General features: G+C 47.9%; 1 protein-coding gene across 2 annotated transcripts in view; it reads right to left on the bottom strand.

Moving 5' to 3' along the window:
• The window catches only part of MACROD1 (mono-ADP ribosylhydrolase 1), a 2,310,829-nt gene that overhangs the window by 55,507 nt on the left and 2,238,410 nt on the right, over positions 1 to 16,912 (bottom strand). For both annotated transcript variants that reach the window (XM_069207113.1, XM_069207112.1), the window contains exon 6: positions 1,173 to 1,294. In XM_069207113.1, the coding sequence (XP_069063214.1) occupies positions 1,173 to 1,294 (122 nt within the window). The remainder of the gene's footprint in view (positions 1 to 1,172; positions 1,295 to 16,912) is intronic.

Raw genomic sequence — 16,912 nt, 5'->3', positions numbered from 1 at the left:
CATCTGTGGTGAGGGTTCTACAGGGTGCTGTCGTCTGATTGGTCAATGCATACCTTTGGTTCTTTTCTTAACAAAGAATATGGATAGGCTGTAAAATTGAACTGTGCATTCCTTTTAAGCCTGTTATTATATTTTACACTACTTATTATGGCACCAGGGACTCCCGTCTCGATGACAGGGAATGATTCAAGCATGTGAATATATGAAAGATTCAGTACTGGAGAACTATTACTTTTTCTCCTCACAAAAGCATTTCACCTTCTAAGGACTGTGAGTGCTCCAGTGCCTGAAGGACTTCCCAAAACTACATTCAACAACCACACTTGTTTATCCCACACACATATTGTATGCAGAAAAGAATATTTTCCATCTGTTTCCCTACAGTATGCTTTTTTAAATGCTTTGTCAGGACCAGATTGTGAGTCTGGCTATTAGATGGTAGCACATTTTTTTACATTTTTCAGAGTCTGTGGTGTCCTGATTCAAAGATGGCCTTACTGTCTCACAAGATTCCTAGATGCAGCTCAACCAAAAGCATCTTTGTTTCACTACCTCTTCAGCTGCTGTACTGCTTGGTACACTTTCAGCATGCCCAGCAGCTTCCATTGTGTTCTTCCACTGAGCCACCGCCGGGCTCTTGTATACAAATCACAGTGCCCGGGTGCTGCTCATTGTCAGCAAGTCACATGATGCTGCTACACAGTGTTCCTTGCTCCATCGCTACTCACCCTTCTTCTGACCAATGGTTCTTCTGCTGCGGGCCTCTGCATACACTTTCAGCACAGTAAGCACCTCCCATAATGTTGTTCCCTTGTGAGCCCCATCAGGCCTTCTTCATCATCATCACAACCACTACCAACACCATCATTACATTACCGCTATGTGTACTACCACTACCAATACCACTATCATTACCACCACTACAGTTCATACTCCCACATAACCAGCATTATCACTACTGATGATATCCCAGAGCATGCATTCTCTTTGCAGATGACTTCCCCAAGGACAATGTCAAATTCTGATGACACTGCCAAGGTGTCATGACAGTTCTCTTACTTACCAGTCGAGGTTCCTCCAGTATCTAAATCTACTGCCACTCTCCCTGTTCCCCCTAGCCATATCTAGGAGCCACCCGCCTTCTACACCCTTCTCTACATCCTGGTGGTTACCACAGTGCGTAGCTTGTTCTCCAGCAATAGTTTCAGGCTGTTTTTGTAGCAGTTGCTCAGCTCTCCCTCCTGGGTTGGACTGGGGTCACCTTGGGCAACTGGTCCCACTGTATGAATGACATCTGTAAGAAAAAAACAAGACAGTCGGTGTTGAAACAGCCAGACCTTTGCAGTTTAGATCCCTTCATCAGTGAGCAGTGCTTAATTTGTAAAGAAATAAGTGCCATGGCCCTCGTCAGGCGGTTACTGCAACTTGAACCACCCATGCTTGTGCTGCCAGTGACACTACTAACACTAGTACTAATCATCACACTCCTACAAGTCTGACAATTTAGACTACTCCAGTTAGCAAATGATAGCTCCATCAACAGGGAGGCTCTACATTTCACACTGTGTTTCCATGTGAAGGTGTTGCCAAAAAAAACTCTCCAACACAAGGTACAGCCTTTGTGATACCACTTGACACAGCTAGTGAGCACTAATTGTATCAGTTCTAGAGGTCATGCTTGGAGGGTGGTGGGCAGTCCAGGAACCTCAAGCACAGTATTGAGTCCTGTTGTGCAGGCCTCACCTGGTGCACATGGTCTGGAAGTCTAAGCAGGGAAATGGTGTCTAGTCATACAGGTTTCATCTGGAGTACTGCATACAGTTTATTTTTTTCTCATTTTCAAACATAACAGAAAAGAAAAACAAAGCAATACAGTTCAAGCAAAGGAACTATATCACATGTGAAAAGCAGACCACCATTACAGATTACAAGCAGTGCAAGTACTGACAAATGCAGGATGCTCGAGCCAACGGCTAGTAAAATGACACACAGAAAAGAGTCAGAAACAGTGTCATGGAAAGAATCGATTCAGCATGAATTGATTCAATAGAGGACTGAGAGGGTGGTGGAGAAGTGACAAGTGTATTCAAGTAGTCTCTCAGTAGCTGCAAAATATCCTTAGGCCTAGATGTCACAGGCTGTAGCGAGGTGTAGAGTTCACTGTTAGTGTCACAATATGTGAGGCTCGTCAACCAGACAGTCATATTTGGTGTATATTTGAAGCCCAATAAACTCACTATCTCCCGCTTTGCCAATGAGAGCGAAATCGCTGTAAGGCACCTGATAGACCTCGGTAAATCTCCAGTGTTGCCAAGAAGTGCCATAAGTGTATCAGGACAGAGAGGCCATCCCACAATGATTGATAATCGATCATACACCTCACATCCCACATTTCCAAGTCTGTGTGGAAAGTCTGCAATCGGTGCCTGGCACTTGAGGCAGGCGGGCGAGCGGCCAGGGTCAATACGGGTCATATCCCGGGGGGGTGATCTAAGCCCTTCCTAGGAAATTAAAATGGATTAACTTGTGGTGTTGATTAAGTGAGACAAACCAGCTCTCTGCACAACATGCCTCGCAAACTTTTTGGGAAAGTGGACATCCCAGATCGCTCTCCCAGTACTCTCTGAGTTGAGCATCTGGAATAGGAAGGTGCCACAATACATACACAATAGAGTTTGGAGACCAATCGAGCCTCCGAGTCTGCTGTAATAACCAGTGTGAGTGGTGCAAAGTCGGCCACAGCCAGCGGGTAAGTAGGGTATCATGCATGTAAAGCGCTTTGTAAGCGGCAGAGTACGAAGGGCTGTAATTGAGTGACATCAGTGAAACGGGTATCTGTAGTGCGTGAAAATATGTGATCATCTGGAAAAACGTCCCTGAGATTTTGGAGTTTGAACGTTTGTAGTGTTTGCTGGACAAGTGCCTCATGCGTAATAGATAAAAAAATATTATTATTCAGTTTTAGTGCTGGGGAATACAGCGTGTCGCAGTGAAGTAGGCAAGCAAGTTTACGCCATGCCCAACTAATTGTAGAGAGGGTCTGTATATCTCAGCAGTACAGTGGGACTCCTCCAGGCAGGAGGGCTTTCAGCGGGACAGGAGATGACAGATCCCGCTCTGGGATGGAATATGGAAGGCGAGCATCAGGATGATACCAGTGGTATGAATACTGACATTGTGCCTTGAGGTAGTAGAGATGAAGGAGGGGAACCCCAAATCCATCCTGCTCATAGGGGAGAGTGAGGATCTCCCAACAAATATGGAGATATCTACCTGGCCACACCAGACAAATGAGCAAGCCTAGGAGTGTCGCAAAAAAGGAGTTGGTAAGCGGAACCGGGATGTTCAAAAACAGATACAGGAATTGTGGCAGAACCATCATTTTAATGAGTGATATACATCACGCCACAGATAACGGCAGCTTCACCCATGTGTCCACCTTGGCAGTGAGTCTCTTCATTGCAGACCCATAATTTAAATGTATCACCTGTTCCTTGTCTCCATGAATATGAATACCAAGGTATTTAGCAGAGTCAGGGCACCAACATAAGGGGAACTCGGCTGCAGACAGACGGGTACTGTCCCTCAGTGGAAAAAGCTCTGATTTGTTCCAGTTAATATGCAGCCCAGAGAATTCACTGAAGTGAGCCACTTCATCCAATATGGGTTACAGATTAGTGTCAAGGTGGCGAATGAATAATAGTATATCGTCTGCATACAGCGATACCAGGAGTGGCCCACTAGTAAACTGTAGTCCTCTCTGTATGCGCCCCTTCCACAAATGGCGCACCAGAGAGTCCATTGCCATTATAAAGAGCAAGGGGAACAGAGGGCACCACTGTTGTGTACCCCCCGATACGGGAAAAAAGGAGAGCACTCAGTTTAGTCGTATAGGAGCTGCAGACTGCGAGTACAGCAGAGAGATCAAATGAGTGTAAACTTGGGGAAACTCCGCTTACGTAGAAGAGCGTGTAAAATGGGCCACTAAAAGGAATCGGATGCCTTTTCGGTATCTAATCCAGCAATAGCAGCCGGAACCTCTGGGGACACTCTGTTTAGCACGGCAAAAACAGTGTGAAGGTTAAGGTAGGTCGAGTGGTGTGGAACAAAGCCACACTAAGCAGGAGAAATAATATCATCCAACAAGAGGGAAAGGTGGATAGCAACCATCTGGGCCAAGGTCTTATTGTTGAAATTTAATATGATTCACAATATAGAGGGTCCTTACCCGGCTTTGGCAAAAGGGTAATAACCGCCCCACACTTTGTCTCTGGGAGAACCCCAGTCTCCAATGCCTCAGCATACACTGATACAAAGCGAGTACTCAGAATTTCTTAGCATTTCTTGTAGAATGCCCCAGTAAACCCATCCAGCCCCGGGGTAAGAATCCCAGCCAACAAATCTATTGCCTGCGAAACCTCCTTGGTAAAGAAAGGCTCACTGAAGAACTGCTGTTGGGCGATGGTTAGCCAGACCATAGCAATGTCATCTAGATTGTCTTGCAATGTGGGGCATGGTGGTGTGGGCTGCGGTGTGTACAGGTGGGAGAAGGATGTGAAAAGTTCCACCTAGACCTCTGCAGTAACGACAGAACTACTACCATCGAACCTTTTAATTTCAAGATGTGGGATGCGGGACACAAGGGAGTAGCAATCTGGCCAGCATCCTCCTGGGTCTGTCTCCATCACCATATTTGCGTGCCTTGGTGTATTTGCCCATGTGTTGCGCTTACCTGTCTGCCAAATTGTTAAACTCATCGAGCAAGAGCCTACGATGATGGAGTTGGAGGGTGATCTCGGTAGCCGCTGGCTCACGGTCAATATCAGTAAGTTGTGCCTCCACTTGGGCTAAACAGTGACGTCTGTCACGCAAGACCCCAGAATGTGTGGCTATGCAAATACCTCTGGTATGTGCCTTAAAGGCATCCCACAGCACCGCCCAGGAACCCAAAGAACCCTCATTTAACTTGAGAAATTCAACAATGCGTTTCTCAGGTTTGCGCAGAACGGAGGAAACTCCAGAGTTTCCTAGTGCTGCTGGCCGCAGGGATATCCAGGGTGGCTAACACCGATGAGTAGTCCTACAATGTGCGGGGTAGGTGTTTGATAGATGTAACCCAGTGAATAACAGTACTAGCAAAGAGCCAATAGTCGATACGCAACCAGGTGCCCTGGGACGCTGAGCGAAAAGTGTAGGTCAGGGTGTCAGTACCAAACAATCTCCAGGAATCATGTAGAGCAAAGGTGCTGCAGAGGTTCTTTAAGACTCAGAGGGAATGGGGTTTAGATGCTGGGGTGTGAGAAGTGGTGGATAATGCTGGATCCATCGCCATATTAAGGTCTCCTCCCAGCAAAATGTGTTCTACTTCAAAGCGATCTATGTGGGAGCGGAGGTCATTAAAAAACTCAGGGGCGTCAATATTAGGTGCATAAATGCTTACAAGTAAAATCTTATGGCTATCTAGCAGCCCCCAACCATCTCATATCTACCATTGCCATCAAACAGGGACGACAATGGCCTAAACTGTACTGTTTTAGGCACCAAAATGCATACCACACCCCTCACCCTCGGGAATAGGTGCTGCAGCTAGTGAAGTAACGATGGGGGCCCCATGTGGACGCGAAGGAGGGAGCAGCGCCAGCGGGAAGGTGATTCTCTTGCAGAAAAGCAACCTGCACCTCATGCCTGCGAATGTATAGCAATCACAAAAAATATATATCAGCAGGAAAGGGACAAATTCAGTAATTATTGCAACGAACCAATAATAACTCTTGGTTTCAAAGGGGTAAAACTATTTCCCTTATTTATTTCATTTACTAATACGCAACAGCAACAGAGTCAAAGGCAAACTGCCTATCTATAACCTAATGACACTCAAGTGAACCTATATACACTTATATATACACATTTACATTAATACCAAACAAGTGGGACAAACAATACATACATTGTCTAAAAACATGTGCCCTACTCCAACACTTTATAAGAAAGTCACATAAAACATTAAACATAGTGATCAAAAAACATATGGTGACCAGGAGTCTCGCCCCCAGCTGTATACTGCCTTGAATTTTTTAGAAGGTAGTAAGTAGTGCTATAAACCAATTTATTGGGAAACAATTCATTATTTGCCCAGACTCCTTGGCCCCATGAACAATATGTCGACGCGTTTCGGCCTAACAACTCAAGGCCTCATCAGGACTGTCGGAGAACGCTGGCAACACTTTGGTGGTCATTCTGACCTAGGCGGGCGGCGGTTGCCGCCCGCCCGTCGGAAGCCGCCTGAATACTGCCCCGCGGTCAATAGACCGCGAGGGGTATTCTGACTTTCCCGCTGGGCCGGCGGGCGATCTGATTCAGATCGCCCGCCGGCCCAGCGGGAAAGCGCCTTCCACAAGGAAGCCGGCTCGGAATCGAGCCGGCGGAGTGGAAGGCGTGCGACGGGTGCAGCAGCACCCGTCGCGCTTTTCAGTGTCTGCATCGCAGACACTGAAAAGCCTAGTTGGGCCCTGTTAGGGGGCCCCTGCCGTGCCCATGCCATGGGCATGGGCACGGCAGGGGCCCCCAGGGGCCCCGCGACCCCCCCTACCGCCATCCTGTTCATGGCGGCTTTCCCGCCATGAACAGGATGGCGGTAGGGGGGGTCAGAATCCCCTCGGCGGCGCAGCGAGCTGCGCCGCCTTGGAGGATTCTAAGGGGCAGTGGAAAACCGGCGGGAGACCGCCGGTTTTCCCGTTCTGACCGCGGCCAAAGCGCCGCGGTCAGAATGACCAAGGGAGCACCGCCGGCCTGTCGGCGGTGCTCCCGCCCCCGTTGGCCCTGGCGGTAGAGAACCGCCAGGGTCAGAATGAGGGCCTTTGTGTCTGTCGAGAAAGTTTCCGCACTGAATTACCCAGTTGCCGAGTGCTAATTATTTCCGGCACTCGTTTCGAATACCGACCTCTGTCTGGTAATTACGCCAGGCTTTCTAATCTAATACCGGTCAGCACTAGTAAGCGGACCCATTATCATCGGACGCTGCTTCTACTCAAACATGAGGAGCGGATGTATAGCAGCACCAGTTTGCCTTTGCGGGGTTGTTGAGGCCATGTATGTTCCAGGACATAAGTGTTAGGTCCAAGGACTTTTTTGCCATGGGGCGTTGGCCCCAGTGTGAAGGGAATGTGTGGTCATTTATAAGAAAGATAAGTATGAAAATAAACTGCATTGAATTACATAACAGCATACCAAACGTACAACCCACTGAGGTAAAACAACCCTCCCAACACCCAGCCTAGAATTGCCAAGCGAAACCCACATAGCCCTAAACAAAGACACTTTCAACAGCAAAAAAGATATATTTTGGTATAAACCATGGAAGCATGACAACGCAACCGCGAAGTACTCCCAGACCGCAAACAGGAATGACAGTTTCGAATGGGAGTGGGCAGTCTACATAAGAAACCTTGAAAAAAGGAAACAGAGCAGCGAAACAGTGGTTATCATGTGTAATCAAGGGAGATACATTGCTGAATTAAGCAGGATGGGACCACCATGCCAGCTGGTCCGATGTAGTACAGGGGAAACAGTTCCATGCAAGTAGCGGGTCCCGCATCCAGATCATCGTGCGCCTGAGCAGGACCACGGGAAGATCTGCCACGCCCAGGTTGTTGCTTACAGAACCCCACGGTGTCGCCAGGATTGTCCAAGTTCGCCGTTTACTGTCCACCTCCGCTCTCAACCTAGCTGGATATATCATGCCATAACGAATGCCAAGGTTCCAAAGCATGCTCTTGACTTCAGAAAACGTCCGCCTGACACCCTGAACTGTAGGCATGAACTCGGGAAAAAGGGACATGGTTGCTCCTGATATTGCAAGGGCCCTTCTCCCTAGCAAGGTGGAGGCCAGTGTCACGGTCTCTATAATTGAATAGGCATGCAATAATAAGGAAGGCATGCGCCCCAGGGGGCGGCTGCTGTCCCAAGGTCCGGTGCACTCTCTCCACCACAAATGCTGAGGTAAAGCTCTGGTGTCGCAACAGCTCCACCAGCAGATTCTCAACAAACAGATCAAATTGGCCAGTGTTAGTGGTTTTAGAGTTTCCAGCAGTGTGCACGTTATTTCAGCACCCCAGGCCTCTAAATCTTCATTTTTGATAGCAACTGTTTTCAACCTGCTCTCAACTTTCTCAAGGTACTTCCTCAAAGTCGCTGTATCATCCTCAATAGCATGAGATGCGGCCTTCTGCTTCCTCCAGGCTAGATTGCTGTTTATCAAACCTGCTTCCCATCTTGTCTAGCCTGGAGGTTAAGGAGTCAAATCTGGTATCAATGGCATGGAATCCAGCCCACAGCTCTGTCAGTATGTCCTCCGCACCAACTTCTTGGTTGCGCAATGGACCCTTGTAAGGAAATGCCTCCTTGGCATGGTGACCTCCCGACTTTTTGCCTTTTGTTGATGCCAGTTATGATTGAAAGTGTGCTGGGACCCTGCTAACCAGGCACAAGCACCAGTGTTCTTTCCCTAAACTGTACCTTTGTGCCCACAATTTCCACAGCCCTGGCACACAGATAAGACCCTTGTAAATGGTACTCAGAGTACCAAGGGCCCTGATGCCAGGGAAAGTCTCTAAAGGCTGCAGCATGTCTTATGCCACCCTGGGGACCCCTCACTTAGCACATGCACACTGCCTCACAGCTTGTGTGTGCTGGTGGGGAGAAAATGACTAAGTCGACATGGCACTCCTCTCAGAGTGCCCTGTCCACCTCACACTGCCTGTGGCATAGGTAAGTCACCCCTCTAGTAGGCCTTACAACCCTAAGGCAGGGTGCAATATCCCACAGGTGAGGGCATATGTGCATGAGCACTATGCCCCTACAGTGTCTAAGCAAAACCTTTGACATTGTAAGTGCAGGGTAGCCATAAAGAGTATATGGTCTGGGAGTTTGTTAAACACGAACTCCACAGTTCCATAATGGCTACACTGAAATCTGAGAAGTTTGGTATCAAACTTCTCAGCACAATAAATGCACACTGTTGCCAGTGTGGCATTTATTGTAAAATGCACCCAGATGGCATCTTAGAGATGCCCCCTGAATGCCAGTCCGACTACTAGTGCTAGGCTGACCAGTTTCTGCCAGCCTGCCACACCCAGATGAGTTTCTGGCCACATGGGGAGAGTGCCTTTGTCACTCTGTGGCCAGGAACAAAGCCTGTACTGGGTGGAGGTGCTTCTCACCTCCCCCTGCAGGAACTGTAACACCTGGAGGTGAGCCTCAAAGGCTCATACCTTTTGTTACAGCACCCCAGGGCCTCCCAGCTAGTGGTGATGCCTGCCCCTCCAGCCACTGCCCCCATTTCTGGTGGCAAGGCAGGAGAGGGTAATGAGAAAAACAAGGAAGCGTCACCCACCAGTAAGGACAGCCCCTAAGGTGTCCTGAGCTGAGGTGACCCCTGCCTTTAGAAATCCTCCATCTTGAGTTCGGAGGATTCCCCCAATAGGATAGGGATGTGCCCCCCTCCCCTCAGGGAGGAGGCACAAATAGGGTGTAGCCACCCTCCGGGACAGTAACCATTGGCTACTGCCCTCCTGACCTAAACACACCCCTAAATTTAGTATTATGGGGTGACCCAGAACCCAGGAAATTTGATTCCTGCAACCTACACAAAGAAGAAGGACTGCTGACCTGAAAGCCCTGCACAGGCGACAACTGACTTGGCCCCAGCCCTACCGGCCTGTCTCCAGACTCAAAGAACCTGCACAGCGACGCATCCGACAGGGACCAGCAACCTCTGTTCATCAGAGGACTGCCCTGAAACCGAGGGACCAAGAAACTCCGGAGAACAGCTCCACTGTTCACCAACAGCAACAAACTTGCAACAAAGAAGCAACTTTTAAAGAACTCACTCTTCCCGCCGGAAGCGTGAGACTTCACACTCTGCACCCGAAGCCCCCGGCTCGAGCTCCAGAAAAGAAACACTGCAGAGAGGACTCCCAGGCGACTGCACCTGCAACTTCGTAAGTAACCTGAGACGACCCCCCTACAGCCCTCCAGGACCGAAAGGAACCAACCTCCAGTGCAGGAGTGATGAGCAGGTGGCCCTCTTCCTAGCCCAGTTGGTGGCTGGCCCGAGAAGCCCCCCTGTGCCCTGCCTGCATCGCCTAAGTGACCCCTGGGTCCCTCCATTGCATTCTATAGCAAACCCGATACCAACTTTGCACACTGCACCCGGCCGCCCCTGTGCTGCTCAGGGTGTGTTTTGTGTGCCAGTTTGTGTACCCACCAGTGCTCTACAAAACCCCCCTGGTCTGCTCACTGAGGACACAGGTACTTACCTGCCAGCAGACCGGAACTGGAGCATCCCTGTTCTCCATAGGCGCCTATGTGTTTTGGGCCCTCCTTTGACCTCTGCACCTGACCGGCCCTTAGTTGCTGGTGCAGTGACTTTGGGGTTGCCTTGAACTCCCAACGGTGGGCTGCCTATGCCCAGGAGACTGAACTTGTAAGTGCTTTACTTACCTCAGAAACTTAACCATACTTACCTCCCCCAGGAACTGTTAATTTTTGCACTGTGTCCACTTTTAAAATAGCTTACTGCCATTTTAACCCATACTGTGTGTACTACTGCTTTAATTCAAAGTTCCTTACTTACCTGTGTGGAGTAACTTGCATTTTATGTATTTACTTCAAATCTTGAATCTTGTGGTTCTAAAATAAATTAAGAAAATATATTTTTCTATATAAAAACTATTGGCCTGGAGTTAAGTCTTTGAGTGTGTGTTCCTGATTTATTGCCTGGGTGTGTACAACAAATGCTACCCTCTAATAAGCCTACTACTCAATAGAGCATTAGAATTATCTAATTTTGCCACTATCAACCTCTAAGGGGAACCCTGGGACTCTCTTCACACTATCTCTCACTTTGAGATAGTATATACAGAGCCAACTTCCTACAACCCTCCTGAGCATCATCTTCGTCCCTTTTAGGTGTGGTAGCCATGCCAACATGCTGACGTTTCTCAAAAGGGAGCTTTCGCTGTCTAGGGTTGCCGACGCCGTGGCCCATGGCCACCTGGGGGCAAAGGCCCCTAATCCCCACCGATGACTCACCAAGTGCTCCAAGTGCCTCCAAGCCTCGCACCACACCATTTAGGAGCCAGGGAAAACATCAATCACCCATGCATCAGATCTCCACCGGGCCGCTATGTGGATGCCCCACAACCACACACTCAAAGGGGTGGCAAAGCTGTAGTGCAGCATACTTGAGGCATCCCACTAAAAACAGGCCTAGTAGGTGGCACCGCCGTCCAGTCCAGCAACAGTGGGCCCTCCGTCATACACTGGAGTGAAGCAGTAGGCAAAGACAATAGGCCAGTACACCACTCAAGTTCAGGGCGGCCCACCCATTGGCACAACAGCAGCTATTGGGCCCACAGCAGGTGCCCCCCCCGCCTTCTCAATTCTACAGGGAGGCAAGGCCAGGCCCCTGCCCCCACGTAACGGGCCGTGCTACAGGCCATTCTGCATAGGCGCCATCATAGTGGTAGTAAGGGCCGTTAGTAAGGGCCACACTGCCCAGAAATCACTAAACCAAGGACCGGGGAGCGCCGCCAACGCCCTCCCGATAGCGTTCTGGACGTGGGGGGGAGGGACCAATCGCCGACAGCCCCAGGCGGCACCACACCACCCAGTCGGCCCCGTGCCACAGGCTCACCCAAGGCCCCTGTTGCCTCCGACCTCCAAGGCACTTGGGCCAGACAGGCAAAGGCCGCCACACTAGCAGCGCCCACACACCACAACACATGTCACCCATGGCCCCCCCATGTGCTCCCACCCCTCCTCACCGCTCCGCCATCTTCACCATTCTGCCTCCGTCGTATGGCTGCCCGCTCTTGCCAGTTGTTCGGGAGCCGCCACAGGAGCTTCACAACCATTACGGTTGGCGGCTTGGCCACGCCCACTTGCGTACAGTTTTAGGAGCTGCATATGTGAAATTATGCTCTGTTTCTTAGGCCACAACTCTACTAGAGTGTCCAGTTCTGGTGGCTACAACTGGAATCTTGCATAACTTTCTTTGCACCCTTTTCTCAGCACTATCAAATTCTGTTTCCATGTCTAGAGAATGCCGAGGACACAAGCAAAGCACTCTTCAGATATTGGTGGCAACATCTGAAATACTGTGTCCAGTTCTAAAGGAAACTTCTCACCCAAAAAAAATGAATGTTATCTAGTGACAGACAAGGGATGGGCATCCAAAGTGGAGAATTATTTGACCCACGTGCCTTAAGGACTAACTGGAAATGACACACCCATCAAACAAAATACAAGAGGCTATATTTTTCTTGAAAGGGTCATCTTAAATATGTTGTCTTGATAAGGGACTGCATGAGTAGGCTCAGAAATAATATTACCAAATATTTGTTCACAAATAGTAATGAATGCAAAGACGCACATCCAGGAGTAGTAGTGGAGACAAAAATGACGGACACACAGAGAAACAATAATACACAGAAAGCAAGGGAAAATGCTCAACATCATTACAACGAGTCAACACAGACTGGAGATCCTCGAATTCGGGCATCTAAATCCTTTCAAAGGGCTGAGTTGGGAAAAAGCACAACAGGCACACCTTGCAAACTAAAGCAAGCCATGCCATCTTTTTTCATCCATGTATTATATTATTTCCGACGCCAGATATGGCTGCTTCCAGAGCACAAAGTAATACATGCTACACATCTCTGAAGTCGTTAAAGCATAATGATAACTTACAGCATTGTTTACCCGAGTATGATATGACAGACCGAAGAGATGTCAAGATCTGAGAGTTGCAAAGGTGTTTGGGAAATGCAGACTTGAGTTATACAAAGATCAACAAAAGGGGTTGCCTGTTCCCTAAGATTTAGATTAGACAACGAATCCTGATTTATTCTGGATCAAACTTCAGTATTCTTCTAAGACCCTCATTAATGATTAATGTGCCCACAATGTGGATGTGCTGTTGCAGGTTAAACACTGAAATAGACGACTGGTGTATTTACGAAGTGCAGTAAATATCACCAACTCAGAGTTTTACAACTGAAAATTCTGCACCAAATTCGGCATGTATCAGAATTTATCAGCCATTTCCTTCTTGGTAAATGTAGGCATTTCTGAACTTCCAAAATTAACCCGGGTAAAGCCGCAGAAAGAGAGTGTGCAATGTTTGCCGCACCACTTATAACTTTGATTCCTGTGTAAACTAGGGCTCATGAAGGAATCAGACTTTACCAGCCTATACATAACCGGGACGTATGTAAGAATAATCATGCATCATCAAAAACACTTCACTGAAAGAGATGCAGCCAAAAGATCTCATCAGATCGTAAGCACAAACCAAGAGGGGAGAGACACAGACCCCGAATCGGATCCGTGACTTCCCAATCCTCATAAAAATATACACTTGAAAATGTCAGATGACCAGTTCACACTCTCGGCCAGGAATAAGCAGAGGCAATCTGCGGTTGAAACATTCAGCAAAATCACACCCTCATCACTCAACTCAAAAATGTTAAAAAATGTTTACCAAGATTAACATTACTGAGTGATAAACAAAGACTGCAAACTTTACAACCAACAGGGAGAATTTATATTAGTGGAGGTGTTTTTTTCACCCAAATAACAACACTTAGGGGGTTATTCTAACTTCGGAGGAGGTGTTAATCCGTCCCAAAAGTGACGGAAAAGTGACGGATTTACCACCAGCCGTATTACGAGTCCATTATATCCTATGGAACTCGTAATACGGCTGGTGGTATATCCGTCACTTTACCGTCACTTTTGGGACGGATTAACACTCCTCCAAAGTTAGAATAACCCCCTTAGTCACTTAAAAGTTATAAACAAGAATAAGCGGTGACTGGAATGAGGAAGAACAGTTCTCTGTGTAATGAAGAGTACCAGTAAGTAATAAGGACGTCACTCACTTCCTAGGAGGAGAGAAGAAGGCAAAGGGTCTACAGCGTGGTCTCCACATTCAAGCATGAGTATGTAAGGGATCAATATGTTAGCAACAACAATCTCTAGGATTCCCACTGCCACCCTGGTAATTCACTGTGCGACCACTGTGGTCACAGAGGTATGCATTGCACAGATGCCATCACTCCTCTCTGTGGTTCACCTATTCTTCCTCCTCCTGTCTGGCAGGTGCAGCCTCATGCTAATGGCTTCGTTGTGAGTGACAAAAGAACCAGACACCCTTATTGCCTGTTTTAGATGACCATTGCAAGATGACAGGCCTCAGTGGTTCTTTCGGCCATGGGTTAATAAGCACAAAGAGGGAAAAAGTCCTATTGATGGTTCTTCCTAGCACCTCTGCTCTGCTGCCTCCTGTTTGTGTGGTGGCCATTTGTCAGGCTGCGGCCCAGGCAGAGAGTGGCCTTTCTTTGCCTTGGTCACTTATTGCTGGGGGCATATTTAAAAGGGGAGTTACACCGCTCTTGCAACACGCAATGTGGTGAAAGCACGACGCAAGCTCAAAATGAGATTTATGAAGCCATACAAGGCTAGCTTGTGTGGGCCTGAGTGACTTCATAGATCTGGAGTAAATTAATGCAGCGCAAATCATTGCATTGCGTTACTCCACCCAAGGGAGGAGCTCCACAGGTGTTGCAAGAGTGTTCTCACGCAACATCCATGGATTTTGACACATTCCCAGATTTACCAGAAGTAGTAGACCTGGGAATGCACCAAAATGCGTCGCCTTCCCAGGCGAGACCTAACAACAAGAAATATCTTTATATCCCCTCATTTTTTTACTTTTCTTTTTCTACGCATGCTGCAACACACATAGAAAGGGAAAAATGTCTCAGGGGATTGTTTTGGTGCAGGAAGGTATCCTTTCCTGCATAAAAACAATCCTCCTCACAACGCAGGCACCCTTGCACCATGACGCAAGGGAGCCTGCATTGGCGCTAGGCAGTGAAAATGGTGCTAGTGCAGGGACAAAGACAGGTATGCACCCAATGCTTTTAAAGAGGGCTCATTCCTGCCCTTTCCCTGTGATGCAGTGCAGCGCAGCAAGGTGGCTTTCATCACTTTGCCCCTAGTGTCTCCAGCACCGGACAGTGGAGGGAACTCTTCTGCCTGACATTCATCATCTTCTCTACAAGTCCTCTCCCTTCCAGCCTCTAACCCTCAATCCACAAAGATCTCTCTCCAACAGTGGAAGGGCAGTCCCTATAGGCCCAGGTAAGAGGGGACTGGATAGAGGGAAGGAGAGATCAGTTAAGTCTTTACCTGGGCATATGAGACTACACATGAACTCTGGAGACTGTTATTGGTTATTCAATGCTGTACATCAAACATGAGATTTCAAACGGGTCTTCGAGGCTATAGCAGTGCATGTGTGTTCTATCTGGGAATGGACACTACACTTGCAAGTATGCACATCACACATCATTGCAGTGCTTAGCTTGTGAGGCCGCTCTTGACATAAAATACAGTATGAGGCTGTACATGGAATATGACAACAGTACGTGGGAATGTGCCACTACTTGGCTTTGGATGTTGCAATACCTGATTGCAGACCTGACTTTATGAGGTCAGAGATAACCTCTACGGCTACACATGAGAATATGACACCAACTTGGGCCTGTGAATTTTGCACCTGAAGAAATGAAGCTGCTCATGGGCAACTGATAACTTTACCCATGTGGAAGCCATTACGAAGGGAAAACTACAAAAGTTTTATAAAAGTTTCTCGTTGGTTAGCTAAAGAGTCAAGTTCATTTGGACCTTTCCCCGTCCGTGAGACAAAGAACATTCAGGAGAAACAATTGACTTTTCTTTGTTTGCCAAAAGTCATTCACGTTAGAACACAAGTACAGTCGGAAAAACAGATTCTCAGTTTATTCTTTCATCTTCAAAATCATATGAACAATTCCACTGATAAAATGTCAAAGGTTTCTAGAGGGAGGTAGAGGAGGAGTACTAGGGCAGGATCTAAGGGCGCACTCTTTCTTTTGCTCCATCCTTTGTCATCTCTCTCTGTTCGCACGGAAAGCAAGGGCTGGGTCACACTGACATTCCTGTCAGCGGAGCAGTATCGTGATTGCTACAAAAGACGCTGCATCCACAAAGCAGATGGCCGGGGCACAGGTACATTCACTTTAGGATTTGGGCGAACAATGCCTGGAAAGAATCCGCCAAAGCTTCTGTCCTTTCACTTGATTTCTTTCTTTTGTATTTTCACTGAGGGCATTTTAGAACACACTGAAGGCATTTTAGAACACACTGAAGGCATTTTCGTTACATACGAGCACATGACTTGATCCCAGCACCCGAATAATGCACTCCCATGTAGAGGGAAACTATAACTGGACTTTATGGGCTTTGCCACTGAATGCACATAATAAAACGCATGTTCTGACGGGACGTGTTTCCACCGTTGTGAGCTACGATTTAAATACCCCCTCCTCCTTTCCTGTACGTACTGGTTTAATGTTAGCATAAAATGTTTAAGTTTAGCATACATTTGTGCGTATATCTGGGATTTAGAAAAATAAGAAATCCATGCCGTTGTGCAGAAGATGATCTTCCTTCCACCCCAGTAATCCCGAGTCAGGGAAAACAGTTTCCATAATGGGGTTTTCTGCAAACCCGATAGGGACCAAGGACTAACCTTCATTCTCGTTTTCCATATCCAAGTCTTGGCTTCTCCTAAGACCCCAATGCTACGTAGGACATCACAGGACAAACCTCATTATACGATTTCCTTTAAGACTTCCCCGGGAGCGGGGAGGGTATTGTCCCCGGAGGTGGGATGCACAAGTGTAGAGGGGCATGGCCGCACCATCAGGTTTGGGACCAGCCTCGATCTCTCACTGGGATGTCTTTGTTGAAGCGGCTCAGGTGGGAAGACTGATGGGTGGCATGTTTGAAACAGGCACTGCTT

The sequence above is a fragment of the Pleurodeles waltl genome, chromosome 9, assembly GCF_031143425.1.
Source record: "Pleurodeles waltl isolate 20211129_DDA chromosome 9, aPleWal1.hap1.20221129, whole genome shotgun sequence".
In the NCBI taxonomy this organism is placed as follows: Eukaryota; Metazoa; Chordata; class Amphibia; order Caudata; family Salamandridae; genus Pleurodeles; species Pleurodeles waltl.
The sequence above is the reverse complement of the archived record's forward strand: the minus strand, read 5'-3'. Positions and strand labels throughout refer to the sequence as shown.